Source organism: Mustelus asterias, chromosome 5 (assembly GCF_964213995.1).
Source record: "Mustelus asterias chromosome 5, sMusAst1.hap1.1, whole genome shotgun sequence".
Lineage (NCBI taxonomy): Eukaryota > Metazoa > Chordata > Chondrichthyes > Carcharhiniformes > Triakidae > Mustelus > Mustelus asterias.
Window position 1 is genome coordinate 31,466,870 of NC_135805.1, and position 13,495 is coordinate 31,480,364.

Genomic DNA, 13,495 nt, shown 5'->3' on the forward strand with positions numbered 1-13,495 from the left:
TACGCAGAGGGACCTGGGTGTGCAAGTCCACAGATCCTTGAAGGTGATGTCACAGGTGGTGAAGAAGGCATATGGCATGCATGCCTTTATAGGACGAGGCATAGAGTATAAAAGTTGGGGTCTGATGTTGCAAATGTATAGAACGTTGGTTTGGCCGCATTTGGAATACTGCGCCCAGTTCTGGTCGCCACACTACCAGAAGGACGTGGAGGCTTTAGAGAGAGCGCAGAGGAGGTTTACTAGGATGTTGCCTGGTATGGAGGGGCTTAGTTATGAGGAGAGATTGGGTAAACTGGGGTTGTTCTCACTGGAAAGACAGGGTGAGGGGAGACCTAATAGAGGTGTATAAAATTGAAAGGCATAGGGTGAATGATGGGAAGCTTTTTCCCACGTCGGTGGTGATGTTCATGAGGGGTCATAGGTTCAAGGTGAGGCGGGGGGGGAGGTTTAACACGGATATCAGAAGGACGTATTTTACACAGAGGGTGGTGGGGGCCTGGAATGTGCTGCCAGGCAAGGTGGAAGGGGACACACTGGGAATGTTTAAGACTTATCTAGATAGCCACATGAACAGAGTGGGAATGGAGGGATACAAAAGAATGGTCTAGTTTGGACCAGGGAGCGGCGTGGGCTTGGAGGGCCGAAGGGCCTGTTCCTGTGTTGTATTGTTCTTTGTTTGCACATTCTGCCTGTGTCTGCATGGGTTTCCTCCGGGTGCTCTGGCTTCCTCCCACAGTAGTCATGATGTGGAGATGCTGGCGTTGGACTGGGGTAAACACAGTAAGAAGTCTCACAACAGGTTAAAGTCCAACAGGTTTATTTGGTAGCAATGCCACTAGCTTTCGGAGCGCTGCCCCTTCGCAGGTGGAGTGAGAGATGTGCTCACAAACAGGGCATACAAAGACACAAACTCAATTGTCTCTATGCCCTGTTTGTAAGCACATCTCTCACTCCTGTTAATTTCGCATAGCTGCATGGAACCACGTAGTATGTAGAACTTTCCATCTCGAGAGGTGGTAAGTGATGTGTGAGGATATTTTTATAAATATACTATTTTCTAAAGCTACAGTCACAATAAATAGCAGTGAAACCAGGCAGATGAGGCAGCAGCCATGGACTTGAGGCTTGTGCAGCCAAATTCAAATTGTGATTGATCCCTTTTAGGGCAGTATTGTCCAACCCTAGTTGCCCCTGAGAAGGTGCAATTTGCAGCGTGGGTACTCCCACGGTGCTGCTGGGGAGTTCCAGGATTTTGACCCACCAACAGTGAAGGAATAATGTTTTTCAAGTCAGGATGTGATGGTAAGTGGCACTTACCACTTCCAGGTGGTGGTATTCCCAGATATCTGCTGCCCTAGATGGTATTGATCATGGGTTTGGAAGGTGGTGGTTAAAGAACCTTGAGTTCCTGCAGTGCATCTTGTAGAAGATGCACACGGCTGTCACTGTTTGCTGGTGATGGAGGGAGTGAATGTGGAAGGGGTAGCATTAAGCAAGCTGCTTTGTTCTGGATGGTGTCAGCGTCTTGTGTTGTTGGAGCTGTACTCAAAGGCAAGTGGAGAGTATTCCATCACACACCTGCCTTGTACCTTTATAGAAGGTGGACAGGCTTTGGGGAGTCAGGAGATGAGATACTGGATTCCTAGCCTTTGACCTGATCTTGTAGCTATATTATTTATATGGCTAGTTCAGTTTCTGGTCAATGGTGACCCCTGATGTAGATAGTGGGGGGAGTTCAACAATAGTAATTTAAGTTTATTTATTAGTCACAAGTAAGGCTTACATGTGAAATTTCCCCAGTTGCCACTCTCCGGCGCCTGTTCAGGTCAATGCACCTAACCAGTACATCTTTCGGAATGTGGGAGGAAACCGGAGCACCAGGAGGAAACCCACACAGACACGGGAGAATGTGCAAACTCCGCACAGACAGTGACCCGAGCCGGGAATCGAACCTGGGTCCCTGGCGCTGAGAGGCAGCAGTGTTAATCACTGGCAATGGTTAAACTCTCTTGCTGGAGGTGACCATGGCCTGTGGCACTTGTGTGGTGCAAATGTTACTTGCCACTTGTCAGCTCGACCCTGGATATTGTCCGGGTCTTGCTGCATTTGGACATGGACTGCTTCAGTATCTGAGTCATGGATGATGCTGAACATTGCGCAGTCATCTGCGAACGTCCTTCTGACATTATGATGGAAGGAAGGTTGTTGATGGTTAGGCCGAGGACATCACCGTGAGCAACCCCTGCAGTGATGTCCTGGTACTGAGATGATTGACCTCCAATCACCACAACCATTTCTCATTGTGAAAAAGTTGTGTCTGTGCATCCTACTGTTTAGTTTGGTTAGTTGCCATCTTTAAATTCAGTCTTAATCCAAAGGTGCTCAATTCAAGTCTCATTTTAGCACTAAATTTCCATTTTGTAATGTCACGGTGCTAAATTCAAATTGTTTTCGGGTCAAAATTTACTTTGCACAGATAATTCAATATGGAAAGAAACTGCCAGCGTGAATGAGGGGCAGGACCTATTCCATTTCTGTTTGAGCCAATAGGTTGTTTGCTATAGAACCACTACTCACCGTTTGTGGCCTTTGCACCTTCCTTCCTCCACCAGTAATAGTTCCACTAGAATCAATGGTCTTTGGATCAGTTGTCAAACAGCGCCGATAATAATCTCTGGAAGTGGTTATTGAGGAATAGGTTCGAAAGGGTGTCAGTGATCCAGTGCCTGTGTAAGTACGCAAGTATTTTACATGGTGATGAGGCAGCAGTCATGGACTTGAGGCCAAACCTTTTTTGCACCGCACAGTTGTAATGTAGTAACAATTATAAATTGTATTATTACAAGCAATACAATACAAAGCAGACCAATGCAGAAGCCCTAAATGCAAGTGAAAGGCACCAAAATACAAGCAAGTTACAACATCGTAACAGACCACGCATTACAACAACTCCCCAAACCCCCTTTATCAGCACCTTCCAAATCGGCAGCCTCTACAACCTTGAGGGATAGACACATAGGAGCACTGCCATCTGCAAGTTTCCCTCCAAGCTCCCCATCATCTTGTCTTGAAACTGTATCACTTCCTTCACTGTCGCTAGGTCAAAATCTTGGAACTCACTAGCTAACTGTGGGTGTTCCCATGCCACATGGACTGCTGTGGTTCATGAAGGTGACTCATCACCAGTTTCTCAATGATGTGGAGTTGTGGGCGTTGGACTGGGATAGGAACAGTAAGTAGTCTCAACACCAGATTAAAGTCCAATAAGTTTATTTGGTAGCACGAGTTTAAGGAGTGGCGCTCCGAAAGCTCGTGCTACCAAATAAACCTGTTGGACTTTAACCTGGTGTTGTGAGACTACTTACTGAACCTTCTCAATGGCAACTGGAGATGAGCAATGCTGGTCTCACCAGCAGTACTTGCATGAACAAATTTTTAAAGATCAAATCTAGAATGTTGTTGAAGTTTGCTTCGATCCCTAGCCGTGTGATGGAATTGCACAATTCCAGAACTGTGTAAAGAAATTGCCCACCCGCTCTGTTTCTTTGTGTCATTCCAGACCCCTCAATGTGTCATACACTCTATTGTGAAGCCCAATGCTACACCTTTTGACCATCTCCAAGCTGACAATCCTTTCCCCTGATCCCAGCTCCATTTCAACAATTCTCTATAAATTGACATACTAAAAATTTTCACTGTTCCGTTTCATTTTAGTATTTTATTCCCTCTTTGCTTTTCTTAACCTGTTCTTTTCGTTCTCCTTTTTTAAAATTTGTGTTCTGGAAGTCCACTTTCACTTTAATTGATTTCTAATTATTTGTGACATTCTCAGATGCCTTTTTCTCACCTTTATTCTGTACCTATTGCACATTAACAATGGTATTTTGTTGAATGCCAAATTTCTCCTTCCACCTCCCCTGAGCTCGTTCACACTTTCTAAAACTATCACCAATCCAATGGTCTAGGTTTTTTCCCTTTCCAGTTGGCTATTAACCCAGGTTATGTTTTGGTCACTGCTTGCTAACCTGACCTGGTTCATTACTTGTGGTTCATTGCCTTCCAATTATTCTGATTGTTTCAGTATCGTTCAATCCAATATACTTGGTGAGTAAAGACAGCAGGTGTGGCACCAAGCCATACAGCTAAATTAGAACTTTGCCAGATCTACATTCATTCAGTGGAAGCGCCACTGTTGAACTCAACGGGTTAAATGATGGGGCTGGGCTCGACAGTGATGTGGAGACCGGGGTTATCACCCAAGCTATCCAGGCTGTTCTACTGGTAAGTCTGGGCCTGTGGGTGAGGATAGGGTTGAAGCTGCACGTGAATACAGTAATTTGGCCAAAGTACCAGTGGGTATCAATGCTCGTTGAGCTGTACCATAACAGCAGCTTGTATTACTACAGCACCAATCCCTGAGGCACACCGCTGGTCACAGGCCTCCAAGTTTGGAAAAACAGCCCTCTACAACCTCTGTCTTCTGTCATCGAACCAATTTTGTATCCAATTGGCTACCTCACCCTGGATCCTGTGAGATTTAACCTTCTGCAACAACGTACCATGCGGTACCTTGTCAAAAGCCTTGCTAAAGTCCATGTAGTCAACTGCACTGCCCTCATCTACCTTGGTTACCCCTTCAAAAAAACTCAATCAAATTTGTGAGACACGATTTTCCACTCAAAGCCATGCTGGCTGCCCCTAATCAGTTCTTGCCTTCTAAATGCTTGTAGATCCTGTCTCTCAGCATACCATCTAACAACTTACCCACTATAGATGTTGGGCTCACCGGCCTGTAGTTCCAGGCTTTTCCCTGCAGCCCTTCTTAAACAAAGGCACAACATTTGCCACCCTCCAATCTTCAGGCACCTCGCCTGTGGCTGTCGATTATTCAAATATCTCTGCTCGGGGACCTGCAATTTCCTCCCTAGCCTCCCACAATGTCCTGGGATACACTTCATCGGGTCCTGGGGATTTATCTATCTTGATGCCCTTTAAGACCTCCAGCACCTCCTTCTCTGTTATATGTACACTCCTCAAGACATCACTATTTATTTCCCCAAGTTCCCTAACATCCATGCCTTTCTCAACAGTAAATACCGATGAGAAATATTCATTTAGGATCTTACCCCTCTCTTGTGGCTCTGCAAATAGATGACCTTGCTGATCTTTAAGAGGCCCTACTCTCTCCCTGGTTACTCTTTTGCCCTTTATGTATTTGTAGAAGCTTTTTGGATTCTCCTTTGCCTTATCTGCCAAAGCAGTCTCGTGTCCCCTTTTTGTCCTCCTGACTTCTCTCTTAACTCTACTCCGACACCCTCTATACTCTTCGCAGGATTCACTTGATACACAGTGCCTATCCATGTCATATGCCTCCTTCTTCTTGACCAGGGTGTCAATATCCTGTGTCATCCAGGGTTCCCACTTCTGCCAGCCTTGCCCTTCACTTTAAAAGGAACGCGTTTGCCCTGAATCCCGGTTAACACACTTTTGAAAGCCTCCCACTTACCAGCCTTCTCACGGACTCCCCCAATCAACTTTCGAAAGTTCCTGTCTAATACTATCAAAATTGTAATAAAGCATCCCAAAACACTTTATAAGCATTATCAAACAAAGTTTGCTGCTAAAAGGTGATATTAGTACAGGCGGTCAAAAGCTTGGTCAAGGTGTGTCTAGGCAGTGTCTTGGAGGGGAGAGAGAGGTAGTGACATTGATATTTATCGAGGGATTTTCGGAGCTTGAGACCCAGGCAACTGAAGGTTGCTGGAGTGAGGGAATTCCGAGATAGTCAAGAGGCCAAAATTGGGGGAGTGGGGATATCTCGGACGATTGTAGGGCTGGATGAACTTACAAAGCTGGGAAGGAACACTGCCTTTGAGGGACTTAATCATAATAAAGACTCTTTGCCTCTGCGTGACTCTGTGACTTAAAACCCACGTCTGATCAAGTGCAATTGTTTAATTCAACTTCTGTGAAGTGTCTTGGGACACTTTACTTCATTAAAGGTGCTGATAAATGAAAGTTTTTATTGTAGACGTCAGGGAAAAAAATCTGCTCACCAACAAGGAAAAAATGAGTAGACACTTTCACGTCAGCTCTGGTCGCAGGATATAGAATATATATATAGAATATAGAAACCCTACAGTGCAGAAGGAGGCCATTCGGCCCATCAAGTCTGCACCGACCACAATCCCACCCAGGTCCTACCCCCACATATTTACCCGCTAATCCCTCAAACTACACATCTCGGGGACAATTTTTAACCTGGCCAATCAACCTAACCCGCACATCTTTGGACTGTGGGAGGAAACCGGAGCACCCGGAGGAAACCCACGCAGACACGAGGAGAATGTGCAAACTCCACACAGACAGTGACCCGAGCCGGGAATCGAACCCAGGACCCTGGAGCTGTGAAGCAGCAGTGCTAACCACTGTGCTACCGTGCCGCCCGGAGGGAGAAGAGGAAAGCAGGAAATTGATGACAAAACAGTTAAGTATATATTACCACCTAATGGGGGAAGTGTATTCGATTAAAGGATGATTTATTTATAAATGCCAATACCTGGTAAAATACTTCTGAAACTGCTTGCACTGCGACACAAAGATGATGGTGATTTCTTCATGGTACCTGTATGGGTTTTTGATCAAAGTATTCAATATTAGAAATCTGAGTGTTGAAGGTGCGCTGTGTATTCATATTCCTCATTATTTTAGGAGGAGTAGCATGAACGTGGCAAGCTTCTGCTTTCACTGTTGGCTCCTTTGCACCGACTGTTGCTCTCAGGATTTCTCCATCCACTGGTGTTTTTTAAGTCATTTACCTGATGGTTTACATATTGATTTCACTGAAATCGAAAAAGGAAATGGGAGGCAAAAGAAATGTTTTTTGAACTTTGCAAAAAGGGTTGATGGATATAATGGTGTAGTGACAGTGTTACCAGGTGGATAATGTGAGAGCCTGACCCAGTATGACAGAGCTCAAATCCCACCCTGACAGTCTGAGGATTTCAACTCATACCACAGAGGAAGTGAAAATAACGTCATTGTATTGTTGGAAAAGTCTGCCATTTCTATTTGATTTGAGGTATATAAAATTCCAGTCTCCCATCGATGTGGTTGACTTTTAACTGCCCTCTGCAGTTACCAAATACTCACTCAGCTGCATTAGACCTGGGCAGCTAGAGTTCGGCAATAAAGCCATATTCAGCGAAAGCATTAGAAAACTGAGACTGAGCATGCAACTGACCACTTTATTGTGAACGAGTCTTAACGACTTCATTGGGACATTGCTCCTTTTCTGAGGGTATAACAGATCGCACTTTCTCGGAACTCCTCCCCCACCCAGGGGCAACAGATTCAGTATCAACTTTGTTGGCCAATATCCAGCCTCAAGGTACTGGGAGAGGGTCAGAGGCCAAGTTGTTGACTTCCTGTCCAGGTAGGAAATGAAGGGCAGTTTACGGAAGGAGAAATAACAAAGCTGTTCTCCTCCCTGAGACAGGGCCAGTCAGGATCTGGAGGTGGACAAGAGCAGCCAGAAATGGTTCCCACCCCAATCATGCAGATGAGGTCAAACCTCTCAGCAACAGCAAATGATCATTCATGGCCTGGTCTTGCCGGACACAATATCAGGGCCTGTTCTCCTGCTCACTTTTCCCATATCTTTCTAGAATGTAATAGTAACCTTCAACTTTTCTTTACTATGAGCCGTCCTCACAAACACCTCTCCCCTGGCATCTTCACACTGCCTTCAACAGTAAGTGCAAGGAGTTCATGGTCTTGTTTGTTTCCAAGATTGAGATCATCCAATCTTTGGATCGACTTTGCTCCCCTCCCCTAGCTCACTGAGCCAAACTGCCTCTAAAACCCCCTCTTGTCCTAGCCCTTAACTTAGTTCCTTTGCTGGTTTCTCTCTTACCTCCCATTGTGCCTTCTCTGAGCTCATCTTGTGCATGAGACCCACTTCCTGCTCTCTCGACCCTATTCCCACTGAACTACTGACCACTCAGTTGTCCTCTCCGGTTGCAATGCTAACTGTCATTGTTAACAATTCACCCTCTGGCTCTGTCCCTCTCTCCTTCAAATCTGCCATTCACACCTTTATCCTGAAGAAATTATCCTTGATCCTCTGTCCTTGCAAATTATCACCCATCTCCAATCTCCCTTCCTTCTCCCAAGTCCCTGTGTGTGTTGTCACCTCTAGACTTGTGTCCACCTTTTCCAGAACTCCACGCTGAATCCCATCAATCAGGTTCTACCATTGCCAAAGTACTGAAACAGCATGGCTGGAATTCTCCGGCCGTTCATGCCGGTGGGATTCTCTGGTCCTGCCGGCAGCGCATCCTCACTGTGAGGGGTGACATTAATGGGAATTCCCATTGACAGCAGTAGAACCAGAGAATCTCACTGCACGCAAACAGTGCGCTATCTCCCACTTGCGGGAAACATGTGGCTGGAAGGCTGGAGAATCTCGCCCCACTTGTCACAGGCAATCCTATTTGTTTGTGACAAAGGCAAGCTATCTACATTGTCCTTCATGTTGACCTGTTGCACCCCTTTGATACAGTTGATCACACCATTCTCCTCCAACCACTTCTCCACCAATACCCAGCTGGGTAGGACAGCACCTGCCTGCTCTTACCTATTTAATCATACCCAGATAATTGGAATCAATGGCTTCTCTTCCCATTGCCACTGTTATCTCTGATGTATAGGATGTGACCAGTAGAGTGGACAAGGGTGAACCAGTGGATGTTGTGTATCTGGATTTTCAAAAGGCTTTTGACAAGATCCCACACAAAAGATTAGTGAGCAAAATTAAAGCTCATGGTATTGGGGGTAATGTATTGATGTGGATCGAGAACTGGTTGGCCGACAGGAAGCAGAGAGTGGGAATAAATGGGTCCTTTTCAGAGTGCCAGGCAGTGACTAGTGGGGTACCGCAGTGTTCAGGGCTGGGACTCAGCTGTCCACAATATACATTAATGATTTGGACGAAGGAATTGAATGCAATATCCCCAAGTTTGCAGATGACACTAAGCTGGGTGGCAGTATGTGCTGTGAGGAGGATGCGAAGTACATAAGAACATAAGAACTAGGAGCAGAGTAGGCCATCTGGCCCCTCGAGCCTGCTCCGCCATTCAATAAGATCATGACTGATCTTTTTGTGGACTCAGCTCCACTTACCCACCCGCTCACCATAACCCTTAATTCCTTCACTGTTCAAAGATTTATCTATCCTTGTCTTAAAAACATTTAATGAGGAAGCCTCAACTGCTTCACTGGGCAGGGAATTCCACAGATTCACAATCCTTTGTGTGAAGAAGTTCCTCCTCAACTCAGACCTAAATCTGCTTCCCCTTATTTTAAGGCTATGTCCCCTAGTTAGTTTCACCCGCCAGTGGAAACAACTTCCCTGCTTCTATCTTATCTATCCCCTTCATAATCTTATATGTTTCTGTAAGATCGCCCCTCATTCTTCTGAATTCCAATGAGTATAGCCCCAGTCTACTCTGTCTTTCCTCATAAGCCAACCCTCTCAACTCCGGAATCAACCCAGTGAATCTCCTCTGCACCCCCTCCAGTGCCAGTATATCCTTTCTCAAGTAAGGAGACCAAAACTGTACACAGTACTCCAGGTGTGGCCTCACCAGCACCTTATACAGCTGCAACATAACCTCACTGTTTTTAAACTCCATCCCTCTATCAATGAAGGACAAAATTCCATTTGCCTTCTTAATTACCTGCTGCACCTGCAAACCAACTCCTTGAGATTCCTGCACAAGGACACCCAGGTCCCTCTGCACAGCAGCACGCTGCAATTTTTTACCATTTAAATAATAGTCCATGAAGAGGCTGCAGGGTGACTTGGACAGGTTGGCTGAGTGGGCAAATGCAATATAACGTGGATAAATGTGAGGTTATCCACTTTGGTGGCAAAAACAGGAAGGAAGATTATTATTTGAATCGTGGCAGTTTAGGAAAACGGGAAGTGCAATGTGATCTGGGTGTCATGGTGGAACAGTCACTGAAGGTTGGCGTGCAGGTACAGCAGGCGGTGAGGAAAGCTAATGACATGCCGGCCTTCATAGCAAGAGGATTTGAGTACAGGAGTAAGGATGAATTGCTGCAGTTACACAGGGCCTTGGTGAGGCCACACCTTGAGTATTGTGCGCAGTTTTGGTCTCCTAGTCTGAGGAAGGACATTCTTGCTATTGAGTCCAGCGAAGGTTCACGAGACTTGATTCCCGGAATGACAGAACTGACATATGAAGAGAGACAGGATCGTTTGGGCTTGTACTCACTGGAATTTAGAAGAATGAGGGAGGAAATCTCAAAGAACCATATAAAATCCTGATGGGACGGGACAGGCTAAATGCAGGAAGAATGTTCCCGATGTTGGGGAAGTCCAGAACTTGGGGTCACATTAAGAGTAAGGAGTAAGCCATTCAGGACTGAGATGAGGAAGAACTCCTTCACTCAGAGTTGTGAACCTGTCGAATTCTCTACCACAGAAAGCTGGTGGATATGTTCAAGAAGGAGCTGGACGTGGCCCTTGTGGCTAAAAGGATCAAGGGGTATGGAGAGAAAGTGGGAGCGGGATACTGAAAGTGCATGATCAGCCATGATCATGTTGAATGGTGGTGCAGGCTCGAAGGGCCGAATGGCCTACTCCTGCACCTATTTTCTATATTCCCCCAAGGATTGCCTGCTCTGGTTTCTCAGCAACACCATTGAAAACAAGATTAGGTTTTCCCATACCACCACTTCTCAATGCCTCCACTCTCTCTCTAAATGTTCAGACTGCTTATCCCACATCTGGTCCTGGACGAACAGAACTTTCCTCCAACAAAATATTGAGAAGACTGAAGCCATATTCTCTCCAATCCTGCCAAAAGCTCTGCTCCCTTCTCACCTAATGTGTCAAATTTCAACCTGCGATGAACTTTCAACTGCCTAATCCACACAATCACTGTCTATTACTGCCTTTGTAACATCGCCGGAGTCTGCCACTCCCTCAGCTCTTCTGCTACTGAAACCCTTATCCGAGCCTTTAACCTTCAGACTCGGCTACTTCCATACATTCCCATTCAGTCTCCCTCATTCCACCCTCTGTAAATATGAAGTCATCTAAAATTCTGCTGTCCAGGTTCTAACCCTCACTCAATCCTGTAAAGCCCATGAACCATACACTCGTTGAAATACAGTGGCTTTTAGTTAGGTAATGCATTGATCGCGTCCCTCAATGGCGAGGGTGGCAAGTGAGCTGGAGGGGTTACCTCTGATGAAGCCAGACAGGAGCTCTCCCTTTGCCAGACACCAGCTCATGCAGCTAAAGCGGTCAGGCTTCCCACATATTTTATTCCTGTGACACCATAAAGCAGCCCAAGCAAGTGTTGTTGCCTCTGGCACAAATCACTGAAGAAATGGAGCAGGTTAACCTTTGAGAACTGAATGCTTCAGAAACTTTCACTTTATCTGCCTTTTCTTTAAAATACTGGTGGTGGGATGAGGCCCTTAATGTGGCCATTAATTTAACCACTTGGGGGCCTCAACAGGCCCATGGAGGGTGGACTGCCTGATGCCTCCTTTTCCTGTTGTAACATTTCAGACAGGATGGGGGTGGTTGGGTAGGTGGCAGCAAGGCCAGCCACTGGGTTTTATGGGCCTCCACACCTTCAAACCCACCCACAGAAGGGGATATAATCCTGCCCGCCCACAATTTCCACTGGTTGCCGAGTCCAGGACTAGGGGGTTGGGGTTTAAAAATTAGCCAGACTTTTCAGGAGTGAAATTAGGAATCACTTCAACACACAACTGATGGTAAAAATTTGAAACTTATTTCCACAAAAAAAAAACAATCGTTTTAGATTAGTTAATTTTAAATCTGAGGTTGATTTTTTTATTCACCTGAGGAATGTGGGACAAAGGCCCTTGTGAAATAACTTGAGGGGCCAAAAATCCAGATCTTTGTTCTTAAGAAAGCTCACCACCACGTGCTTAAAGACAACTTGGGATGGATAATAAATACTCGTCTTGCTAGTGATGTGGATAATCCTCAGAATGAACTAAGAACTAGCAGACCTCAGACCTGACTTTTTTGAGATGAGATTTAATTGGAAGAGGTTTAGAATGGTTTCTTTGATTTTCTGGGGTAAAAGATAATATTTCACTGTGTGCAGTAATACATGAAGCTCTCAGTGATATAAGTGTCTGACACTGATTTATGCAGATTGCTTACCAAACGTTGCCAAACACAAAGTCAACTCAACAATTAGAAATATTACTTTTTTTAAGTTTGTTTATTAGTGTCATAAATAGGCTTACATTAACACTGCAATGAAGTTATTGTGAAAATCCCCTAGTCACCACACTCCAGCGCCTGTTCGGGTACACTGAGGAAGAACTTAGCATGGCAGTGCACCTAACCAGCACGTCTTTCGGACTGTGGGAGGAAATCGGAGCACCCGGAGGAAACACATGCAGACACGGGGATTATGTGCAGACTTCACACAGACAATGACCCAAACCGGGAATCGAACCCGGGTCCCTGGCGCTGTGAGGCAGCAGTGATAACCACCGGAGAGAAAACGCTGGAAAATCTCAGCAGGTGTGGCAACATCTGTAAGGAGAGAAAAGAGCTGACGTTTCGAGTCCAGATGATCCTTGACAAAAGGTCATCTGGACTCGAAACGTCAGCTCTTTTTTCTCCTTACAGATGCTGCCAGACCTAGAGTCAGAGAGGTTTACAGCATGGAAACAGGCCCTTCGGCCCAACTTGTCCATGCCACCATTTTTTAAAAAAAAACCCTAAGCTAATCCCAATTGCCCACATTTGGCCCATATCCCTCTATACCCATCTTATCCATGTAACTATCTAAATGCTTTTTAAAAGACAAAATTGTACCCGCCTCTACTACTACCTCTGGCAGCTTGTTCCAGACACTCACCACCCTCTGTGTGAAAAAATCGCCCCTCTGGACACTTTTGTATCTCTCCCCTCTCACCTTAAACCTAAGCCCTCTAGTTTTAGACTCCCCTACCTTTGGGAAAAGATATTGACTATCTACCCCTCATTATTTTATAGACCTCTATAAGGTCACTCCTCAGCCTCCTACGCTCCAGAGAAAAAAGTCCCAGTCAGGTGGTGGGGGCCTGGAATGCACTGCCAAGCAAGGTGATTGAGGCGGATTGTTTAAGACTTATCTAGATAACCACATGAACAGACTGGGAATAGAGGGATACAAAAGAATGGTCTAGTCGCCACATGAGCGGTGCAGGCTTGGAGGGCCGAAGGGCCTGTTCCTGTGCTGTATTGTTCTTTGTTCTTTGTTTGTTCTCTCCAGCCTCTCCTTATAACTCAATCCATCAAGTCCCGGTAGTATCCTAGTAAATCTTTTCTGCACTCTTTCTAGTTTAATAATATCCTTTCTATACTAGGGTGACCAGAACTGCACACAGTATTCCAAGTGTGGCCTTACCAATGTCTTGTACAACT

At 45.6% G+C, this 13,495-nt stretch overlaps 1 protein-coding gene across 1 annotated transcript in view; it reads right to left on the reverse strand.

Moving 5' to 3' along the window:
- The window catches only part of ccdc162 (coiled-coil domain containing 162), a 224,150-nt gene that overhangs the window by 1,995 nt on the left and 208,660 nt on the right, over positions 1–13,495 (reverse strand). Inside the window, exons 49-50 of the mRNA XM_078213536.1 lie at positions 6,560–6,625; positions 2,578–2,726 (exon numbers count right to left, since the gene is read on the reverse strand). Of these exons, the coding sequence (XP_078069662.1) occupies positions 2,578–2,726; positions 6,560–6,625 (215 nt within the window). The remainder of the gene's footprint in view (positions 1–2,577; positions 2,727–6,559; positions 6,626–13,495) is intronic.